General features: G+C 33.8%; 1 protein-coding gene across 1 annotated transcript in view; it reads right to left on the bottom strand.

Annotated features, from left to right (window-relative positions):
- Positions 1-23,068, bottom strand: part of cd109 (CD109 molecule) — a 36,103-nt gene that overhangs the window by 2,039 nt on the left and 10,996 nt on the right. Inside the window, exons 4-32 of the mRNA XM_073816576.1 lie at positions 21,860-22,021; positions 21,444-21,472; positions 21,126-21,362; positions 19,116-19,241; positions 18,923-18,962; positions 18,762-18,843; positions 18,595-18,688; positions 18,373-18,505; positions 18,133-18,242; positions 16,063-16,341; positions 15,856-15,954; positions 15,717-15,779; positions 14,331-14,507; positions 13,153-13,305; positions 12,578-12,667; positions 12,402-12,471; positions 10,977-11,082; positions 9,750-9,864; positions 9,561-9,674; positions 8,660-8,878; positions 8,096-8,237; positions 7,815-7,991; positions 7,652-7,733; positions 7,254-7,482; positions 5,781-5,952; positions 5,366-5,556; positions 3,918-4,079; positions 2,229-2,294; positions 1,562-1,698 (exon numbers count right to left, since the gene is read on the bottom strand). Coding sequence (XP_073672677.1) covers positions 1,562-1,698; positions 2,229-2,294; positions 3,918-4,079; positions 5,366-5,556; positions 5,781-5,952; positions 7,254-7,482; positions 7,652-7,733; positions 7,815-7,991; positions 8,096-8,237; positions 8,660-8,878; positions 9,561-9,674; positions 9,750-9,864; positions 10,977-11,082; positions 12,402-12,471; positions 12,578-12,667; positions 13,153-13,305; positions 14,331-14,507; positions 15,717-15,779; positions 15,856-15,954; positions 16,063-16,341; positions 18,133-18,242; positions 18,373-18,505; positions 18,595-18,688; positions 18,762-18,843; positions 18,923-18,962; positions 19,116-19,241; positions 21,126-21,362; positions 21,444-21,472; positions 21,860-22,021 — 3,856 coding nt within the window. The remainder of the gene's footprint in view (positions 1-1,561; positions 1,699-2,228; positions 2,295-3,917; positions 4,080-5,365; positions 5,557-5,780; positions 5,953-7,253; positions 7,483-7,651; positions 7,734-7,814; positions 7,992-8,095; positions 8,238-8,659; positions 8,879-9,560; positions 9,675-9,749; positions 9,865-10,976; positions 11,083-12,401; positions 12,472-12,577; positions 12,668-13,152; positions 13,306-14,330; positions 14,508-15,716; positions 15,780-15,855; positions 15,955-16,062; positions 16,342-18,132; positions 18,243-18,372; positions 18,506-18,594; positions 18,689-18,761; positions 18,844-18,922; positions 18,963-19,115; positions 19,242-21,125; positions 21,363-21,443; positions 21,473-21,859; positions 22,022-23,068) is intronic.

The following is a 23,068-nucleotide window of genomic DNA, read 5'->3' as shown; positions in this document are numbered from 1 at the left end:
ACCTGATAAATTCATTGGTGCTCGACACTCGATTTATCGTGACTAAGTTCAGGATGGCGGCTACCGGATTTTCTTTCCCAGGTACTGTCTGTATAAATCTTCTTGTAAATAAACTACCGGTGCTTTTTCTGAGTTCTCAATGTCTCGTTTTAAATGTCAGGGCCCTAGGAAGTCTACCGATGAAGTGTGGAGCTACTTTGTGCCTCGTAAATGGCGTAAAACAGTGATTTATTTACATGGCTCCTTCGATGCCCGATTGACTTTCATTGACAACCTGTTGTGAGCATCGGCTAACTGACCCCAGATTTCGGACAGCTGGACACAAACCGAGATGAAATATGCAAGGTACGTTCACACTCGGTATCATGATTCAATACACTTTAGGTCAATATCACACCGGAGTTCTCCTTTAACAGTGACCCCAAAAAGTATTTGGACACTTAAAAAAAAATTGCATTAGTTATCCGAAATGTAATGCAATATTTATGATATACTGTACAATATGCATATTATTATTAGTTTAAGTATAATTTTAGCAATTGGTTTCTTAATAATCGACAGTGTGGATACTGATTTTACTATTTAACATCCATAGTGAGACTTTATTGTATATTTTCTGTATTGTACTTTTTGTCTACACTCTTAAAAATAAAGGTGCTTCATGATGCCATAGAAGAACCTTTTTGGTCTAAATGGTTCCATAAAGAACTATTAACATCTGAAGGACCTTTCTGTTTCACAAAAAGGATTATAAAAAGGTAAGAAAGAGAAGGCTTTTTAAAGAACCTTTGACTGATTGGTTCTTTGGCGTTCAAAAATGGCATTGTAAAGAACCTTTTAAAGCACCTTTATTTTGAAGAGTGTATTATGCCCAATAATATTCAGGCAAAATGGACTGCAGAAGAAAACTTAAGTATTTGATGTTTTTGAATGTTTATTAATGTACATTGTCCCATTTAAATAAATACAAATAAATGACCAAGTTGAATCTGCAAACTAACAATGCAAGAGCTTTTCACAAAACTAATGTTTTTAGAGCCAATTATTTTTCATATATATATTTTTCATTCACATAAATGTACTAGTAGCATAACAACGGTCATTCATTATATAAATGACAATAAACATGCTCCACGAAATTTGACAACAAGACATTTTTCAAGATTCTTTGTCTTCATTTTAAACAATATATTTAGTTTCATACTTCATTTTGTTTTTGTTTTTTGGATTTTATTGAAATGCACTTGCTGTAATTTATTTATATTTTGTTATATAATTCAAATATATTTATATTTTTTTATTATTTAAAAAATGTATTTTAAAATCTATATAATTTATATATAAAAATATATACTTTTTTATATTTTATTTATTTCAGGGTTTTTTTACATTTATTTTTGACTTGAAAAAATATATCCATGTTAAATAATCAGTATCTTAATTGTGACCATAATCAAGCAGCCCTATTGTTCTGTTAACTTTTTAATACAATTTTTTAGTGCTGATGAAATCATTTTGGCAAGAATTGAGCAGTGCATGTGTGTTCGGCTCAGCCACTCACCTGAAACATATGTGAAGGTTTACACTGAACTCCTCATTGTCCATTACGTCTATATACAAATAAAAGGCTTCATCTGTGTGCGTGTCACGCCGTCTGAGCGAGGTTCTCAGGTTCATCACGTTGTAGAACACACTAAGCTGAGACAGCAAGAAAAATTACTAATACTCTAATATGTCTGGGAAATTACAAAGACGTTTTTAAGCCAGAATGATTCGAGGAATCATTCATGTCTGAAAAACAAATTAGCAACACAACTCAAAATGAGATCATCTCTGCTTTGCAAATCTTCTGGAGAACAGAGTTCTGGATGCTGTTTCTTCGGTGAGGCCTTTCAAAACGGCTCAAGATGTTACTGGTGTCTCACTGATGGGGAAAACAGTGTCTGGGCCAGGTTATGTGCTCCATGGCAAGCAATCAAACTGAGAAAGAGTGCTGATAGGTTGGGTTATTATTCGCAGCTGTTGAAACTTCATAACCTGCGTTCATTGGTAATACCTTGCTATTTGACAGCTTTCCAATGGAGATGATAGCTTGATCCTGCTAAATTACACTGCTGTGTCAAGAGGGTCAACACGCAACTACTAGCTCTTTCTTTTAGCTTCAATATTTTTGGTAGCATTTCAAAACAATGCATTTTTAGGATGAATTCTTAAGCATGGAGACATACCTGAAATAGGGCAAAGCCTTTACCCTCCGCCACCACCTCAATATCAACCCCCTCTTCTGCTTCAATCTGTAAAGGCAAACCCAACATTAGCACAGTCACTAGTTATTTAGCACTTTGAAAAGGAACAGCACAGTGGCTGAAGTTTATTACTTTGTGTTAGAAGTTATACAATGCTGTTTAAAGGTTTGGAGCCGGTAAGATTTTTTAATGTTTGTAAATAAAGCCATTTATGCTCACTAAGGCTGCATTTATTTGATCAAAATACAGTAAAGACAGTAAAACATATCTAATAAACAAGTTAAAAATGGCCATGAAACCCCTAAATATATATATATATTTAAACAGCTTTACAGCTCAGATAATAGAATAATAATGTAAGTGCTTTTATAACATTATATGCTCCACATTTGTGGTTTTATATCCTCTAGTTTGGGGTCAGTAAGACTTAAAAAATGTTTTTGAAAGTCTCTTTTGCTCGCTAAGGCTGCAGTTATTTGATTAAAAGTACAGTAAGAGAGAAAATACAGTAAAGTTATACTGTGAAATATTATTACAACTGAAATTAACTGTTTTCTATTGAAATATATTTCAAACTGCAATTTATTCCTGTCATGGCAAAGCGGAATTTTCACTCTTTTAAAAGTAAACCCACAAGACATAAATCATATGTATGTTAAAATGACATTATATATAACATTATTTCTAATTAAGGACTTAAAAATTGCTATGAGAGCCCTAAAAATATTTTTTAAACAGCTTTATAGCTCAGATAATAGAATAATTAATGTAAGTGCATTTATAAAATTATATTCTTCATTACTGTGGTTTTATTTCTTCTAGTTTGGGGTCAGTGAGACTCTTCTGCTCACTAAGGCTGAATTTATTTGCTTAAAAATACAGTAAGAGAGTAAATACAGTAAAGTTATATTGTGAAATATTATTACTACTGTAATGAACTGATTTCTATTGAAATATATTTCAAATTGCAATTTATTCCTGTCATGGCAAAGCAGAATTTTCACTCTTTCAATAGTAAACCCACAAATGAGACCCCTAAAAATATTTATTTAAACAGCTTTACAGCTCAGATAATAAAATAATTAATGTAATTGCTTTTATAAAATTATATGCTTCATATTTGTGGGTTTTATGTTGTTCAGATTAGGGCCAGTAAGGCTTTAAAGAAATGTTTGAAAAGTCTCTTCTACTAAAGCTGCATAATCTAAAATACAGTAAAAACTGAGAAATTATGAAATATTATTACAATTTAAAAGAACTGTTTTTTATTTGAATATATTTTAAAATGTATTCTTGTAATGTATTCTTGTAATGAAAAGCTGAATTGAATCCAGTCTTCAGTATCACATGATCCTTCAGAAATCATTTTAATATGCTGATTTGCTGCATTATTTCTTTTATCATTTAATTTTTTATTTTATATTTATATTTATATTTTCTTAATATTTTTGTGGAAACTGTTATAGAGTTTTCTTTCAGGATTCTTTAATGAATAGAAAGTTCAAAAGAACAGCATTTATTAGAAAAGGAAATCTTTTGTAACATTATAAATGCATCCTTGCTGACTAAAAGTATTAATTTCTTTCAAAAAAAAAAAGGAAAAAAATAATCTTACTGACCCCAATCTGTTAAACTATAGTGTATATTTAGGGCAGTGTATTATATACATACGGGCAGGTCTTGGCTCTGTTGGAGAAGGTAATTGTATCTGTTTATGCTGAATATTGCGGCAGTGCTGCCGAAGGCACCGTTCACAGTGATGCTGAGATCTATAGACTCTGCACTGCTGAAGGTGGCGTAGATTGACAGTGCATGCAACGCCATCACTGTATCCTGACAATAAAGACAAACAGAGCATAAATATTTTCGTAAAGCTTTAGAACTGATCAATACAACAAAAAGTGCATTTGACAATTAAAACAGATATAGGATAAGCATGTATCAGTTTTGGCAGATGTGATGATCTCTCTACGTCCCATGCATCTGTGTCACAGATACACTCTCAATTCAATCACCTGCCGCCTGGTAAATAACACCACACATGTGCGGAGCAGAGACACAGATCCTTTAATCTTTCCACCCTCGCCCAAATACCGCCAGGACTCTTTCAAGCGTAGTCAGATGTTGGATTCGAGTTGTGTCAAAGCGAGGGGCTTCAACATGAGCGCAGCACTTTATCAAAGCTCACGTCCCGGAAACTGCTAGTCCTCATTGGGGTTAGTGTTCGTGACAAATCGCAAGGCTTCGGTCCTGAGCCAAACGTCTGGGTTGATATCATGAGGGCCTTTTTAAAATTAAAAGTACATTTTCTTATCTGACCTCGAAGGCCTTTCGCACAGCTTGATTTCCAGTTGAAACATTCGCCTGCCAACAAATTCACCTCCCTGAATCAATGGAATAGATCATAATCACAGACACTGGGACATTAGTCAATGCCTCAAAAGATATTAAACCCTGTTGACCTTCTTAAAGGAATATTCCCAGGTTCATTTGCAGTGTAATTAACTTACAATAGAAGTAAATGGGGTCAATCCGTATATGTTACAATACTGTATTAATAGTAAAACAGCAAGATGTAAATAATACGTGTCTTGTAAAATCAGACCCCATTTACTTTCACTGTAAATAACTCACTGTTTTTGATTTTTTTTTTTTTTAAGTAATTTTTTGTAATAATCAACAATATGCTATAGATACTATAACCTGAGGTTAACTTCTGTTGCATCTGGAATATTTCCTTATACATTCTCTAATATGCTCATCAAAGCTGCATTTATTTAATCAAATAGATGGTAAAAATGTGAAATATGTATACAAATTAAAGTATCTGTTCTTTATTTGAATATATTTTAAAATTTAATTTATTCCGGCAATGTAAATCTGAATTTACAGCATCATTGCAGTCACACGATCCTTCAGAAATCATTCTTATATGCTGATTTGCTGCTTGAGAAACACTTATTATTATTATCAATGTTAAAAACAGTTGTGGTACTTAATATTTTTGCAGAAACCATGATAAAAACAACTATTTAGCCAGTTAAATCAGCCTAAAAATCAGCCATTTTGTCCCATTTAAATAATTTCTATTGTCTCACTTGTGTATGTTTGATATGTACCTGAGTGGATCCGTATCCCCCTAGATGGTTTCTTTGTTTACTGAGCCACTTCACCAGAGTGAATCCTTCATCCATTACACTGAGTCTGTTCATGGAGAGCAGTACGTAGGCTGATATCTCAATATCTGATGAACGTGGCTGCCAGGAGTTGTAGAGGATGTCGCCTGGAGATCTCCAGGTTGGCACTCCATCTGAAAGACCCAGACACAGCGTCACCATCCAACTATTACAAACACATTAGCATCTAACACATTTTATTGTGCCAGATACAACGCTCGTCCATAACACTACAGCTGGTCGCCACGCTGTGTGGATTTAAAGGAAAATTACGGGTAATTTTTTTAGCTTCATGTGAATGTTTCACATCTGTGGCGTGCTGTCCTCTGTGTGCTGTGTAAATCCAGATGATATTTACCAACAATTATTGCTCTGTTCAGCAGCTCAGTGAGGGCAGGTCGGGCGGCAGTGCTGTTGGCCAGTGACAGAGCATACGTGACTAATGACAGACTGTAGTTACTGGAGATTCCCTGATCCAGTCGAGATGTCAGGAAACTCACGGCAGAAGAAATGCTGCCTTCATACGTAGTCTACAAGAGACACAAACAGATACAATCAATCAATCCAAATTCTGTCATTCAATCTGTCTATCATTCCATCTATCTATCTATCGTTTGACTGATCTATTATTTGATCTATTATTCTATCAATCTATCAGTCTATCAATCTATCAGTCTATCTATCTATCTATCTATCTATCTATCAATCAGTCTGTCTGTCTGTCTGTCTGTCTGTCTGTCTGTCTGTCTGTCTGTCTGTCTGTCTATCGTTCAACTGATCTATTTTTCAATCTATCTATCATTCATCTACATATAGTTCAATTAACATATCTATCTACCTAGCTATCTATCTATTGTTCAATTGATCTAGCATTCAATCTATCTATAATTCCATCTATATATTTATTTGCCATTCTTTCTATCTAGCATTCTATCTATCATTCAATCAAGCTATCGTTCTGTCATTCAATCTATCATTCTATCTATCTATTGTTCAACTCATCTAACATTCTATCTATCTATATCCCATCTATTATTCAGCTGATCTATCATTCTATCATTCAGTCTATCTATCATTCAATCAATCTAACGTTCAATCTATTATTTAATCTATCATTCCACCTATCATCTAGCTATCTATCTATCTATCTATCTATCCATTGTTCAATTGATCTAGCATTCAGTCTATCTATAATTCCATCTACATATTGTTCAGTCTATCATTCTTTCTATCTATCGTTACATCGATCTATCGATCTGAAATTCTTTCTATCTATCTATCTATCTATCTATCTATCTATCTATCTATCTATCTATCTATCTATCTATCTATCGTTCGACTGATCTATTATTCAATCTATATATCTACCTATCATCTATCTATTATCTATCTATATTGTTCAATCCATCTATTGTTCTATCATTCATTCTATCAGTCAACCTATTGTTCTATTGTTCTATTGATCTATCATTCTGTCATTCAATCTATCATTCCATCTATTTATCGTTCAACTGAGCTATCATTCAAACTATCATTCAATCTATTTATCTATCTATCTACCGATCTATCTATATTGTTCAATCCATCTATGGTTCTATCATTCAAATTTATCATTCCATCGATCTATCGTTCTGTCATTCAAACTATCATTCCATCTAATAATCAATCCATCTTTCATTCAGTCGATCAATTATTGAATCTATCGTTCAGTCAATAAATCGATCTATCTACCTATCGTTTAAATTATCAATCATTCAATTGATCTACGTTCAATCAATCTAATCTTCTGTCATTCAATCTATCTTTCATTCCAACAGTCTGTCTAACTCACCCTGTATTCAGCGTCCTCCAGAAGCGCAATGAGGACGTATGCCGTTAGAGACATCGGCCCATCCAGTCCTCCCTGGAGCTCTGTGTGGATGACCCGACCTGGCTCGTCGAATGAACCGTCAGCGTTCTGATGGGCCAGCAGCCAATATGCTGTCCTTTGCATCACCATCGGGTCGATTGAAAAAAATTCCTGAGCCTGGAGGAAACATCTGAGCACGAACGCTGACAGCCTGAACATCACAAAACACACCACCAATTACTCACACACGTGTGTGTTTGATTTCATTTTCATCCATCAGTTCTGTAACCAGCACTGAACAGAAAAGAGGAATGAAGATATTTGATATTAAAATGGTCTATGCTAGTTTTACTCCAAATCAGAATTCAGGGGTAGAATACCATGTGCTGCCAGAATTATCACTGTCTCCAAAAGCACTGAAGGAGCCATCAATCCTTTGGTAGGAAAGCTCACGTTCATAAGCTGCAATCAAACAGGACATATTTGATCACTCAAGGACATTTGCTTTTTTGTCTCAGGACTATAAGACTCCACAACACTCACCTTCCATCATGTAGCTCATAGCTTTGTTTCTGGTCTGTTCATCATTCTGCTTGGTGGTTCTCATGTACTGGAGAACATAAATATTTGGAGCAAAATGGATCATGTTCTGCTCACCACAACCATAAGGCATCTCAATGAGAGAGTCCAGATTGCCAATGGACGGGCCCAAAATGTCACCTTCAACATAAACACAAATAGAGGAGATGTTCACACTCAATATGCAGAAGCAAGCTATTTGATAATGTCCTTTTAGAATAGAAATACAGAGCGAGGACACATACCCGCAGCAGACACGCTGGCCCTTTGACTGTCAGGAACCACATTTGCAGGAAAACTAAACGACATTGTCTTAGTCAGCATGTTCTGATTCAGTTTAAACTCCAGAAACAAGGTTTGAGTGAACGATTGCTCCATTCCCTCTGGCTAGAGAAAAATCATTAAACAACAGCAACAAAAAAGTTTAGCAGGATTTTCCACTTTCCCAGACTGTTGTACATTGCACATTGTTGTTGCAACACCAATGTAATACAGATTTGGATTGCTGTAATAAATAGAATCATAGAGATGAAGGGGAAAGAATGAGGGGAAAAAAGCTAAAAATGTCCAGATGCATTGCAGTCATGAACATATGAGGCAAAAATTGTCACGAGAACTGTAAAAGGTCAAATTAAATAGTTGTACTGTCTTTAATTTATTTAAATATAAACATTAACATATTACAGATGTTCCATTGCTGAAGAAATGTAGAATCATCAGAAACAATGAGGAAAGAATCTTAATGCAAAATAGGCCAACATTTGTTTTCTTTTAATTTTAGGGTGTAATATCCTGCTGAAATGAATCACCTTTACAAGAACCATCTTTAAGACCCAGTCTGAAGAGTGAACGGAAGTGGCTTTGACGGAGATGGGAATCTCTCCCAGCGCTTTGGCTCTGATAGGGAACAGAAGCGTTGTGATGTTCTTACTCAAGACAAAGGCTTTTCTCACGTTGTCCAAGGAAAATCCTCCATTGTCTGGAGACACAAACTCAAACATCGGACTTTCCGCAACTACAACCATCACCTGTAATGAGTAAAGACATGAAGAGAGCTTCTGGTCATTTGTCATTAAGCTGACTTCAGTTCAAATATCAACATCAAATGCCATTCACAAAACATTTTACTTTTGTTTATTTGCGTGTCGGCGTTTAATACTGTGAGTCAATGGTTTGTTCAAATAACTAAGACAAAGTTTGACAGTTTCAACAGTAATAAACGATGCTGCCTTAAAGGAAAGACCACCCAAGATGAAAATTGAAGTTTGTTTCTTCATGGGAACAGATTTGGAAAAATGTATCATTGCATCACTTGCTCACCAGTGGATCCTCTGCAGTGAATGGGTGCCGTCAGAATGTCCAAACTGCTGATTAAAAACATCACAATAATCCACAACACTCCAGATCGTCAATTAATGTCTTGTGAAGTGAAAAGCTGTGTGAGATGTTAAATGTTGGACTGGAGTGTTGTGGGTTATTGTGATGTTTTTATCAGCTGTTTGGACTCTCATTCTGATGGCATCCATTCACTGCAGAGGATCTATTGGTGAGTAAGTGACTAATGAGTATATTTTAGGAAAATATTATATAGATTTTTAGGTGAACTATTTCTTTAACGAACACTAATAAATGTGTTTTCTTTAAAGTTTAGCTGTTCAGATGTCTCAGTGAACAACACCTGCACAGAACTGACCGTTTTACAAATCTTACCTCCAAATCTTCATCCATATAGTTGAATAAATTGACTTCCAGCAGCAGCAGTTCTCCACGGATTAGGAACGCTGGGAGATTCAGTGTCACAAAGAAATCTCGGGACACAGTCAGCTAGGAAACAAACTTTTTATTAATCATTATATGTATTAATATTCAGTGATAGATATACTGCACATGGTGCATTACCTCTGCAGGAGCGCTGATGCCCAAACCCAGATTATCTGACATTACGATGGCAAAAGCAGCCCAAGAGGTCAAGCTGTCCGGCACGGTGAACTGGAAGGAATCCAAGGCAGAATTACTGCAACATAAGAAATAAAAATGTCATAAGTGTCAATTTTTTGAAATTGAGATGTAAACATCATCTGAAAGCTGGATAAATAAGCTTCCCATATATGTCTGGTTTGTTAGGATAGGACAATATTTGGAAATCTGAAATCCGAGGGTGCAAGAAAATTATTGAGGAAATCGCCTTTAAAGTTGTCCAAATGAAGTTCTTAGCAATGCATATTACTAATCAAAAATTAAGTTTTCATATATTTACAGTAGGAAATGTACAAAATATCTTCATCAAACATGATCTTTACTTAATATCCTAATGATTTTTGGCATAAAAGAAAAAAAATAATTTTGACCCATACAATGTATTTTTGCCTATTGCTACAAATATATCCAAGCTACTTAAGACTGGTTTTGTAGTCCAGGGTCACATATAATGACTGTGGATAGAAGCTCAGATTATTCTTGAGGAAAAAATCAAAAGAAGCAAAAGACTTAATTTGCTGCATAAAAAATCCAAGAAATTATAACTTCTATTCAGCAAGGATGCATTAATTGATTGCTGTTCTTTTGAATTTTCTATTCATCAAATTTTTCTGAAAAAAATGCATCACAGTTTTTGCCAAAATATTAAACAGCAAAAACTGCAACATTGATAATAATCAGAAATGTTTCTTGACCAGCAAATCAGTATTTTAGAATCATTTCTGAAGGATCATGGGACACTGAGGACTGGAGTAATGTTGCTGAAAATTCAGCTTTGATCACAGGAATAAATTACATTTTACAATATTTTCAGAAAACAGCTAACAGTTACTTGAAATTGTAAAACTATTTCACAACATTAGAATATTAGAATATTTTTAGAATATTAATGTGCATAAGCATAATTTGGTTTTGGAAGAACATTCAACATTCAAGATTCAGTAATACTGGCACATATTTGTTGAGCACTTTTGTGAAATGCATTTGAGATCACTGGGGTCTCAGGAGAAAAATCTGCAGGAGACTAAAGCAAAAGCCTCATTCCTCATTTCTGTCTAAGATATGTAAGATATTAAAGAGATCTCATATGTGATTTCCTGTTATTTCCTATAAATGGCAGCTCGAGGACAGACACATTTCTCCTCATACCTCATATTAGCATCCAGCCAGATCCAGGTTTCAGGAAAGTCTTTTCGCTTTCTGGGCTCCTGAAAACCCCCGCTGTCCATCTGACTCAGAAAGGTTTCCACCCCTGCTGTGGAACATATGAGCGTAAGTGAGAAAATGATTATGAAAAGGCAAAACCATAGTTTTTTTTATGTATAGGTCAACTTTGAGATTTTATGCCATATTGCTTCCATCACATTTCTTCTTTCAGACTAGTGGAAAGAAAACATTTGAAATACACATTTTTGTGTTTATTTTATTCCTACTGTGTCTGTAATTTACGGACATTGTAGGAATACTAATCTAGGAATGAAGAATATAGTATAGCTATATTTGTTTAATCCAAAATTAAACAGTAATATTGTGAAATATTAGTACAATTTTAAATAATTGTTTTCTATTTTAATATGTTTTAAAATTATATTTATTCGTGTGAATCAAAGCTGAATTTTCAAGATCATTACTCCAGTCTTCAGTGTCACATAAACATTTAGAAATCATTCTAATATGCTGATTGGCTTCTCAATAAACATTTCTTATTATCAATGCTGATTTCTTTTATAATACATATCTTTAAAGGCTGTTTCCTCAAAATGAGTTTTTCCTCCTGCATTGAGCCAGATATCTACACTTTAGCAGCACTTACATATACCAAACTGTTCCATTTTATTCCTATCTCTATTCGGAATGTTTTTATAAAATATTTTTAAAAAATTCTCGCTGATTTATGGACAAATACAAATTTGACTCAGCAAAATGAAACAAGAATTTTAAACCTGGTTCTAGACAATGCACTGCAAAAAAATGCTTTTCTTAGATTTTTTGTCTTGTTTCCAGCCAAAATATCAAACAATTCTTAAATCAAGAAGGATTTTCTAGACATGAAAAAAATATTGTCTTGTTTTCAGAAAAAAGAAGTGAAAATTAAGCAAGTTTTTGCTTAAAACAAGCTAAATAATCTGTCAATGGGGTAAGAAAAATAATCTAGTTAAGATTATTTTTCTTTTTTTCTTTTTTTTAAGCTTAAAAAAAGAAAGAAAAAAAGAAAGAGAAAAAAACAGATTATTTTTTTTACCCTATTTTGATTAATTTTTAAGCAAAAACTCACTTAATTTTCTTCACCTTATTTTTTCTGCAAACAAGACGATATTTTTCCTTGTCTAGAAAATCCTAAGAATTTTTAGATGTTTTGGCTGGAAACAAGACAAAATTTATAAGTAAGAAAAGCATTTTTTGCAGTGTGGTTAGATTTCTGTTCCTAAAATGTATGCAAATTACTGCGTATTTAATTATATAATACCACATTTGCATATTTAAACCTAACTTTTCATACAAAATTGAATGTCTTAATGTACTTTGATTAATTAGAGAGGTGGTTGCTAGTGCAGGTTCAGCCTTAAAACTTACGGAACATAGGGAAAAACTGATTTGTTTCCTGATTCAGCTTGGCATCGGTCAGAACCGTGACGCCACACGTCTGCAGAAAAATACAATAGTCGTAAGCCCTTGCGGACGAGTGATACATGTTCTGTTCCTGAGGTAAACATCAAGCATCAGATGACATTCATTTATATCTGATCTACCGTAAATATGGAATACGGATCTCCCATTTTCATGCCGCTGTAATCAAAACGGGTCATGTCTGTGCTATAAGACAGAAGTTCTTCCAGCACCTGAAAAACACAAACAGAAGCTCATGTTGCTGATCTTAGATTAGTTTTGAGCAGTTTTTGTTTTTCACATCATGTGAATAGAACACGCTGCTGTTTGGCGATCGCAAACGGGCTATTGTTGTAAATGCAGAACAGCAAACCGAACAGCACAATGCTGTCTGTACTATCAAACTTGTTCACCTAGTTCTGATAAACACAGTCCCTCTCAGTTTCTTTCTTTTGTCTGAAAGTGAAACGCGGGCGTGGTGTCGGCGTTCGGTTACATAGGATGACCAGCTTTACTTTTCATGTGATCTTATTGTGGGAAAAACATTGTCTGAAAATCCCAAAGATGATTTCCCACACTTTAAAACTCAATACGCAGATCGAGATAAGAAATCAGGCAAGAAACTCGGAAAACAAAGGATCACCATATTGCCCAGTGTTGATGTCACTGCTTACTCTAAGGGTTTCGATGATCTAGAATCTGTATGAGACCATATTACCGTCTTTTCCGTGATGCCATTGTCTTTGCTGGGGTCTAATGCTGCTTTGTCCACTACCAGAATTCCCACCAGAGATCCGGGCTCCGATACAGAAACGGAAAGAGAGACAGAATCTGCTGGTTCGGCATGATCCTGACTCCAACTCAGAGAAACCTGCAATTGTGATCAAGTATAAATCATTATTATAATGACACTTCAGTAATGTGACACATTTCAGAGTGAAACAGGATATTTACTGAGAATAATTCAACGTTCAAATGACTGCATTTAATATAAATTTAAACTACAATACTTTTTTATTTAATTGCAAATGCGTGTGTTAAAGTGTCCTAAAATATAACATTCACACTTACAGTATATTCATTTATATTATATTATTTATAATATATGTAATTTATATTATACAAATGATAATAGTTTCACTTAATTTTTTATGTCATTATTCTGTTATTCTGTGGTGATAATTATTACTGTACTGTTTATTTTTACATAGCATACATTTTTTTGTAGTAATTTTGTATGTTTATTTGCAATATATTTTGCTTTTGCAAGGACAGCAGCATTCTGTTTCTGGAATATTCTGGAATATTATAGTACTTTCTGGAACATTCCAGGGACTAATCCCTGTGGGACTAATCATAAAATATAAAAATCATCCATTGCACATTTCTTAAGTTATGTATGACTCACTTCTGGTAACTGTTTATGTTTAGATTATTCTTCACTTAGTCTGTAACGCAAAATAGATGTATTTTATTTTAAAATAAATTATTTTCATTAAAATATCAGAATCATTAAAATAGGCTATTTTTTTTTAAATAATTCAAAATTAATTAAATATAATTTCAGTTTTATTTTAGATTTGCACATTTTTTGTTTTCTATTCTGACATCATATTTATTTATTTATTTTTGACAAACATTCTTTATCACCATTGGCTTCATCAAGCTCAATAGTTCAATGTTTGTCTTTAAATGGAGACATTTCAGAGTAAAACAGGATCATTAATGAGAAAATCCACTAGGAACTTTTTGACCAAGTCTATCATTATTTGCTTTTTTCCATAACTTTCACTACAACAGTAGCCTAAAGCAAAGTCTAAATGAATCACATTTTTATTTTTACTATTGTTGTATTTTCAAACATTTATATGGGAAAATCCTGTGAAGAACTCTTACCGTGTTTCTCAGGACTTGTGTGAAAGTAACTTGTAGAGCATCATTTACGATCTCTCCATCTGGAAGTGTGTGGTACACAATTACCCAAGCCAATGGAGTCCAAGACTGATCTGTGTTCAGACTGAAGGAGGAGGAATGTACCGTCCCAGCTGCTACCACCAGACCGCGGGACATCACCTGCAGAACACGTCCATCAATACAGGCTCATTCTCAGAAATGTCCCAATGACTTACTATATCATTAACAGGATATATAATACAATATAACTGTATTGAGTGTGCACTTGTAGTATTCTTCAAATCATAAAAGTATATTTTTAACCTAAGTGTACTTAGAGAGAGACTAGACTTTCATGACTGTTTCTTAACACGGTTAAGTATACTTTTAAATGTGCACTTTGTAATAATGGCAAATTAGAATTTTTATTTTAAAATACGTTTTAAATAATTTTGGTCATACTTTAAAGAAGTAAATTTGTGATGTGTTTAAAATACTAAAGCACATGTAAACCACTGCATGTACTGAAAAAGTTAATATATATTTTACATTTTAACTTCATTTTTACAAATATGTAATTACTGATATATTCAAATACATGCTTAAGAACAAGTTAAATATATATTTAGTTTACCATGAATGTCTGTCAGTACATTCAGCAGTACACCATATTAAAAAGTAAAAAAATTACATATAAAGATGTACTTATGTACTTAAAATCCTGCTTATGCTGGTCAAAAAAGCACTCTTAGGTTTAAATAATTACATTTGATACATATGTAAATTATGATACATTTGCAATTAATTGCAACTGACATGCAATATAGCGAAAACATTACATTCAGTTTGTTTATTCATTTAAAGTCTATTATTTCCAAAATAAGTACTCTTTTTAAAAGTATGCAAAAGAATACTTCTTTTTTTACTGTCAACTTAGTCCCATTATTTTATAGATTAAACACCACTTAATCTAAATAAATGTACTTTATTTTTAAATGTCAGATTTTCTTTAAAATATAAAAGAGAAACTAAATAAAATAATACTTTAATAATGTATTATTAATATTTAAATATTAATATTTATTAATATGCAAAATAAGAAATTTGTAGGTTCCCATTCTTCACAATTACATTTATTAGTTTACATATCATTGTATAAATTAAATATAAATTTCAGTAAACCAAATCCTATGTACATTTCTAAATTAATAAATCATTCTAGCAGTAAATAAATTGCAGAACTCTACTATTTAAACCCATCATTAAACCTTCTTTCTGACTTCTAATTTAGTTATATTTCTCATACAGAATTTATAAGTATTGGCTTAGTCAAGCTCAGTAGTTACATTTTTGTCTTGAAAATGGATGCAATTTATTAAAAATACTTACAAGATAGTGACATTCTGTCAGGTTCAAATTGCTCTCCAAAGTCAAATACAGCGGCTGTCCAGCCTGCAAAAGTCACTCTTGTCAGTGAGCCATCAAAATAATGGCAAAACGGCAAAATACACACAAACAGCTTGAATACCTGAGGCTCACTGTCTTTATGAAGCTGTATGTAGGAATTGCTTGGTGAAGAATAACTCGTGTAAAGCTGAAGATGCTTGACTGTGTCTTCAAACCGGGCCTGAAACCAACATCAGGAGAAATAGATGTCAAGTGCATAGTTTCATCCCAATTGACACACTACTATGCATATCTGATATCAAGGAAAGCATGGTTGACGTGTTCCCACCTCTACATCAAGTGTGGCAATGCTGTCAGTGAGGTGAATCTGGAAAGACATCACACCATCAGCAGTAACAGGAACATCGAAATATTCGACTGGAATATCGTGAATGGCAGGTGAAGAAGGAGAGAAGGTGGGCTCCAGTGTTTTGCGAGGCTCCAGGGAATCGTTGCTGTTCCACATCCACGTCCAGGGGCTCAACTTGTGCTGGGTCACCGCCAGCCGCACGCTCCCTCTCTGATCTTCAGCTGACAGCTGCCGGTTGTCATAAGTGCTTAACTTCAGCTTGTAAAATAAAAATACAGAAAAAAAGTTTATTCTATTTGTTGATGCAATTTCAACTGAAACAGTAAGAGAGGGTGGGGCATATCAAGTGGTCCCGCACCCTTTTTCAAATAACTAATAGCATTTTGTTTATAGCTTTGGCCAGAGCAGGTTAGTTTGGTAAAGCCACAATCTCATCCATTACGTAGAAAATATAGCATTCTGTGTAGAATTCAAATGGATCCGATGTGTTTTATAGTCTGCACAGGTTTTTGCATATGATCCAGCCCATGCTATCGTATCTCAGAAGCAAACTGTGTGCATGCTGTGGTGGTTCACGTGACACAGTGCAAAACCAGACTTTGTTCGCCACTCTTAGAATCGTTCCCTAGCCCCTATATCAGGGGCATCCAACCCTGTTCCTGGAGATCTACCTACCTGTAGACTTTAGTTCCAACTCTGCTCCAACACAGCTGTCTGTAATAATCAAGTGCTACCTAAGAGAATAATTAGCTGGTTCAGGTGTGTTTGATCAGGGTTGGAGCTGAACTTTGTAGGATGGCAGATCTCCAGGACCAGGGTTGGGCATCCCTGTCCTATATAGTGCACTAGGTGCCATTCATCAAACAGAAAATACTAATTCTGTGAACAAGAAATCAATTTCAGCCGCAGCTTCAGCTTCTATTTACAGGATTCGTACAGATACTGTAAAATAAAATTTCAGGACTTTCAAGGACTTTTCAAGCACTACTATTTTATTTCCAAGGACTTCAATCAGAGATCTTACTTATGACTTATTTTAAATAATAAAAAAAATAGATAAATAAAAATATTTAAAAAATGGCAAAAATAAAGTAGTTTAGTATTTTCTACTACAGTATTACAAAGTTTATTACATTTTTACTATAGTAAAAACATGGTTAATTTTCTTAAGGGAATTGTATGTGTATACTTTTTTTTTCTTTGCTTTTATAACTGTACTGCCTTAATGGTTTGATGTTTTCTACTGTTTAAAAAAAAAATCTGAAAAAAGATTAGCAAATTCGCTCCGAAATCCTCACCTGAAACAAATGATTCGCGATCTGCACTACGAAGATCCGATCTAAAGTAAAAGATTCGCGATGCACGCTGTGAAGTCCCAAACTGAATAATGATTCACGAACCATCATTTTAGATCAGGACTCGGAGCTCGGATCGCGAATCATTTGACTTAGATTGGGACTTCAAATCGCGTTTTTTTAATTTGAATAATTTAATTCGCAAAATGATTCACAAACCCGTTTCGATCTAAATCAAGTGATTTAAGTTATGCGTTTTAAATTCCTGATCTTAAACAAATTTGCGATTCGACTGGAGTGCTTTGAATCTGAATCTGAGGGTGCAAACAAATCTAAATATTGAGAAAATTGCCTTTAAAGTTGTCCAAATGAATTTCTTAGCAATACATATTACTAATCAGAAATTTAATGTTGATATATTTACGGTAGGAAATGTATAAAATATCTTCATGGAACATTAGCTTTACTTAATATCCTAATGATTTTTGGCATAAAAGAAAAATCAGTCATTTTCACCCATACAATGTTTTTTTGGCTATTGCTACAAATATACCTGTGCTACTTAAGGCTGGCTTTGTGGTCCAGGATCACATATTATTTATAAATCATTGTAGGTTTTTTGTACTGCTGATTTTACTAAAGTAAAAAAATAGACTTATTTTGAATTTAGGGTAAACATGACCCTCGTGATTTACCCAGTTTACCACAAATATGGACTGAAATGTAATGCTGCTGTTTTTTGTTCTGTCTTTACCTGAGCAGTGAAGGTCATGGAGGGTTTTATGCTCTGTGGATGCTGCAGAATCTCCAGATTATATTTATTCTTTACAACCGTAACCCTCGCGCTGCTGTTGTAGGTTAACCCTACAAAAAGAAATGAAAATCTGCTCAAATGAAACCTGAAAGAACAACTCGATTTGTGTATTAATTTGAATGCAGTTTAGTTCATGTTATTGATGTTTGATGGCCAGGTACAGGCAGGACTCGGACGCACCTGTGACATCTGTGACATTCACACTGACGTCCACATATTCACTGGACTCATATGCATTGTAATATGAATATGTGAAGTCAGCTAACCGTTTGGAGTACGGCACATCAAATGAGATAGCAGCAGAACCGTCAATCTAAAGAACAGATAATAAGTCTGATTAACTATAAATGAAATGTTAACTTGGGGTTTTTAAACAGGGATGCACCATGAAATCGTACTCACTGTTTCTATGATATGGTAATGCTTTTCAAAGCCACTGAAAAAGTGTATATATGTGACAGACATCTTCCCACTGACGGGCTTCCCATAAAAATATCTGAGAACAAAGAAAAAGTGTTAATTTTGTGTTTCTATTGAATAATCAGATACTGTTCAGGACAAACGCTCACTTGGCTGTGACCGTCCCGGTCATTATTTCTTCATAGTGCACGACGGAGGGGACGTCCACCACCACCTCGAATTTAGGCAGCACTGTAGACACATGCTTATGAAGACTGCAGTCTTGAAAAACATAGATCATAAAAGATATGCAGCGTATGTGAAATCTCACCATAGTAGTCCACAGTGAACACTCTTTCATGTACAACATCCTGCATGAAGGCAAAAATAAGTGTTAGAATTGTTTTAAGAGCACAAAGTCTGATGTGTAATTGTCATGTTTGCTAAAATATTTATTCTACATCATTTGCATAGGCCAAAGCTTCAAAAAGACAACTTTCCACTCAAGTTTTCACATAACTCACATTGATCCCAGCTGAAATTTTCCACTGGCCGAGTGGCGGGTTCTGAGAGAGGTTCAGCTCTTTCGAAACGACACCTAGAAAACCGTCCACAGACAGCCACTGTCGAATCATGTTCCCTTTGGGATCCTGTTCACATTTAAAACACACAAAATTAAATTAATTAAACAATCAGAGCATGTATTGTGATTCATTTGATTTAGTTCGGGACTTCAGAGCAGGTTCGTGAATCTTTTTTTCCAATTGTTTTTTTTTCTTTCTTTGTATTAAACTGTACAAAACAAAACAAAAATTAAGGCAGTACAGTTATAAAAACAAAACAAAATCCAAAAAGCAGGTTCATGAATCATTATTTAGATCTGGACTCTGGAGCAGGTTCGCAAATCATTTAAATCAGAATTATCAGAAAATTAAGAGAGGATTCATGAATCATTTGATTCAGATCAGGACAGCATGGATCGCAAATTATTTGATTTAGATCGAACTTTAGAGCATGTATCACAAACCTTTTTTTCAGATACAAAACATCATGTTTTGTTTTTATAACTGTACTGCCTTAATGGTTTGATGTTTTGTATCGTTTAATAAAGAAAGAAAGAAAGAAAGAAAGACAGAAAGACAGAAAGAAAGAAAGAAAGAAAGAAAGAAAGAAAGAAAGAAAGAAAGAAAGAAAGAAAGAAAGAAAGAAAGAAAGAAAGAAAGAAAGATTTGTGATGCACAATCCAAAGTCTGAATCAAATGATTTACGAACCCGTCCCAAATTTCTGACCTAAATCAAAAGATTCGCTCTGAATTTTTTTTTCCTTTGTTTGGTTTTTATAACTGTACTGCCTTAATGGTTTGATGTTTTGTATCGTTTAATAAAGAAAGAAAGAAAGAAAGAAAGACAGAAAGACAGAAAGAAAGAAAGACAGAAAGAAAGAAAGAAAGAAAGAAAGAAAGAAAGAAAGAAAGAAAGAAAGAAAGAAAGAAAGACAGAAAGACAGAAAGAAAGAAAGACAGAAAGACAGAAAGAAAGAAAGAAAGAAAGAAAGAAAGACAGAAAGAAAGAAAGATTTGTGATGCACAATCCAAAGTCTGAATCAAATGATTTACGAACCCGTCCCAAATTTCTGACCTAAATCAAAAGATTCGCTCTGAATTTTTTTTTTCTTTGTTTGGTTTTTATAACTGTACTGCCTTAATGGTTTGATGTTTTGTATCATTTAATAAAGAAAGAAAGAAAGAAAGAAAGACAGAAAGACAGAAAGAAAGAAAGACAGAAAGAAAGAAAGAAAGAAAGAAAGAAAGAAAGAAAGAAAGAAAGAAAGAAAGAAAGACAGACAGACAGACAGAAAGACAGAAAGAAAGAAAGACAGAAAGACAGAAAGAAAGAAAGACAGAAAGACAGAAAGAAAGAAAGAAAGAAAGAAAGAAAGACAGAAAGAAAGAAAGACAGAAAGAAAGAAAGATTTGTGATGCACAATCCAAAGTCTGAATCAAATGATTTACGAACCCGTCCCAAATTTCTGACCTAAATCAAAAGATTCGCTCTGAATTTTTTTTTTCTTTGTTTGGTTTTTATAACTGTACTGCCTTAAATATTTTATTACAGTAAAATTGTAGTAACCATGATTTTTTTTTTTTTTTTGGCATATGAATTATCTTTTTTTTGTTGTACTTTCTGAGATCTGAGAGCTGCTACACTAACCATAGCCATAACCATTTAACCATGGTATTTGTAGTAAAACTGTGGCAAACTGTAACCATAGTGTTTTTTTGGTAACATTTTTTTTGGTTCATTTATTTAGACTTTAAGAGGACACATAAGATGAATATAGAGATACAATTTTGATCGCTTAAGGATTAACAGAGCTTTGGACAGTTTACATATACTGGTCTAGATTAACTCTGAATAAAGAAAAGTTTTTTTATGTACTATGTACCATTTTATAAACGCAATAAGCTCCGGGAAGCAGTGGTTTACAGTGCATTTCGAACAGCTAAGAAAGGCTTTAGGCTCCAGACACCCACCCTGATAAAAATATCGATCTGACCCATGTACGGCTTTCCTTCAGGTGTGACCGATACAATCCGAAATTTCACCGTCTGCCCTGGTTGGTAGTTGTTCTTGTCGGTCTGGATAAAGATGGACATGCACTTGGGGCTGAAGACCATCGTGGTGGAGTTGGAAAACACCTGCTTAGCTCCAACAAACCCCTTCACATCCAGCTGATACGGATACCAGTAACTCATGGCATTCTGAAAGACCTGCGGAGGGAAAATAACACATAGGTTTTCAGTCAATTCATTTATTTTATTTGGAGATTAAATTATTGTCTTGATACTCACAGGTGGAAGATCCAGCAGTCTGGTAGAGCCTTTAAAAATGAAAGCAGAGCAGACATGAATGTAAAGAAATCAATACTTGTTTAAACAGGGTGGAGTATATTATATAATATCATATGTACATTGTATGGGTCATTCTAATAAGGTCACTTTTCCAGTTTGACAGTGTGATTTTAAATGTAAATTTACACACTCTACTAGACAAATAATGTGTTTGAATAAATCTCAGGCTAAGTGAATACATCTGAGTATACTGGTATGTTAATAACTGTTAAATTTTACAAGATGCCTTCAGAAACTGAAAGGTGCTTTTCGGATATATCAGCTTTTCAATTATTAATTGTCCCCTACTGAATCATCCCCAGTGCGATGCAATAAAATACAGTAGCACAGTAAAAAGTAAAATGGTGGTGATTTACCTGCTGGGACAGTGCTCTCTGTTTGGGCCACACTGCTGTTTTCATGGATGAGTTCAGCCGTGACTTTGATGGGATAATCTGCCAGAACGGTGACTGATAAAGGGGTCGGAACGCCACAGCGCAGAACTTGAGAGACAGATATGAGATAGGAGGGATTCTGTGCTGGGCTGAAATTAGAAAATGTCTTATTTTTCATAGAGATACATTATATCTGTGATTATATTCTACATTATGTCATATCATTTTTTTTCAAACAGTAAAGTCTAAACAGCAATAATTAAGTCAGTGAAGTTTTTCTTTTAAGAAATTACAACTTTTATTCAGCAAGGAGGCATTAAATTGATCAAAAGTGACGGTAAAGACATTTATAAGTTTACAAAAGACTTCTATTTAAAAAAAAAGCTCTCTATTCATCAAAGAATCATGAAAAATATAACTGTTTGTTTTCAACATGGATAATAATAAAAGTTTTTAGAGCAGCAAACCAGCATATTAGAATTATATCTTTCAAAACTTAAAAAAAAAAATTTCAGAGAAGTCTCTTCTGCTCATCAAGCCTGCATGTATTTGATCCAAACTATAGCAAGAGCAGTAATATTGTAAAACATTTTTACTATTTAAAATAACTGCTTTCTATTTGAATATATCTTGATCCTTCATAAATCATTCAAATATTCTGATTTGCTGCTCAAAAAACATTTTTTATTATTTTTATTATGTTGAAAACAGCGGAGTAGAATTCTTTCAGGTTTCTTTGAGGTATTATAAGTTCAGCATTTATCTAAAATAGAAATGTTCTGTAACATTATAAATGTCTTTGTCATCATCAATGTTACAAACGCTTTTTATTTCAGATAAATGCTGATCCTTTTATCAAAAAAAAAAACTCAACTGTTTTAAATACTGATAATAATAATAAATTTGATAATAATAACATTTTCTTGAACAGGAAAGGATCATGTGACACTGGAGTAATGATGCTAAAAATTCAGCTTTGATCACAGGAATAAATTACATTTTACAGCATATTCAAATTGAAAACAGTTATTTTTAATTGTAATAATAGTTTACAACATCACTGTACATTTTTGAGCAAATAAATGCAGCCTTGGTAAGCAGAGGAGACCTTTTTTTTATCTTACCAACCCTAAATCTTTGAATGGCAGTCTGTATTAAAATTACAATGTTAAGAGACAAAAGAGAGTAGAG

The sequence above is a fragment of the Garra rufa genome, chromosome 13, assembly GCF_049309525.1.
Source record: "Garra rufa chromosome 13, GarRuf1.0, whole genome shotgun sequence".
NCBI classification, from domain to species: Eukaryota; Metazoa; Chordata; class Actinopteri; order Cypriniformes; family Cyprinidae; genus Garra; species Garra rufa.
Note: the sequence above shows the minus strand (reverse complement) of the source record. Positions and strands in the feature narration are given on the sequence as shown.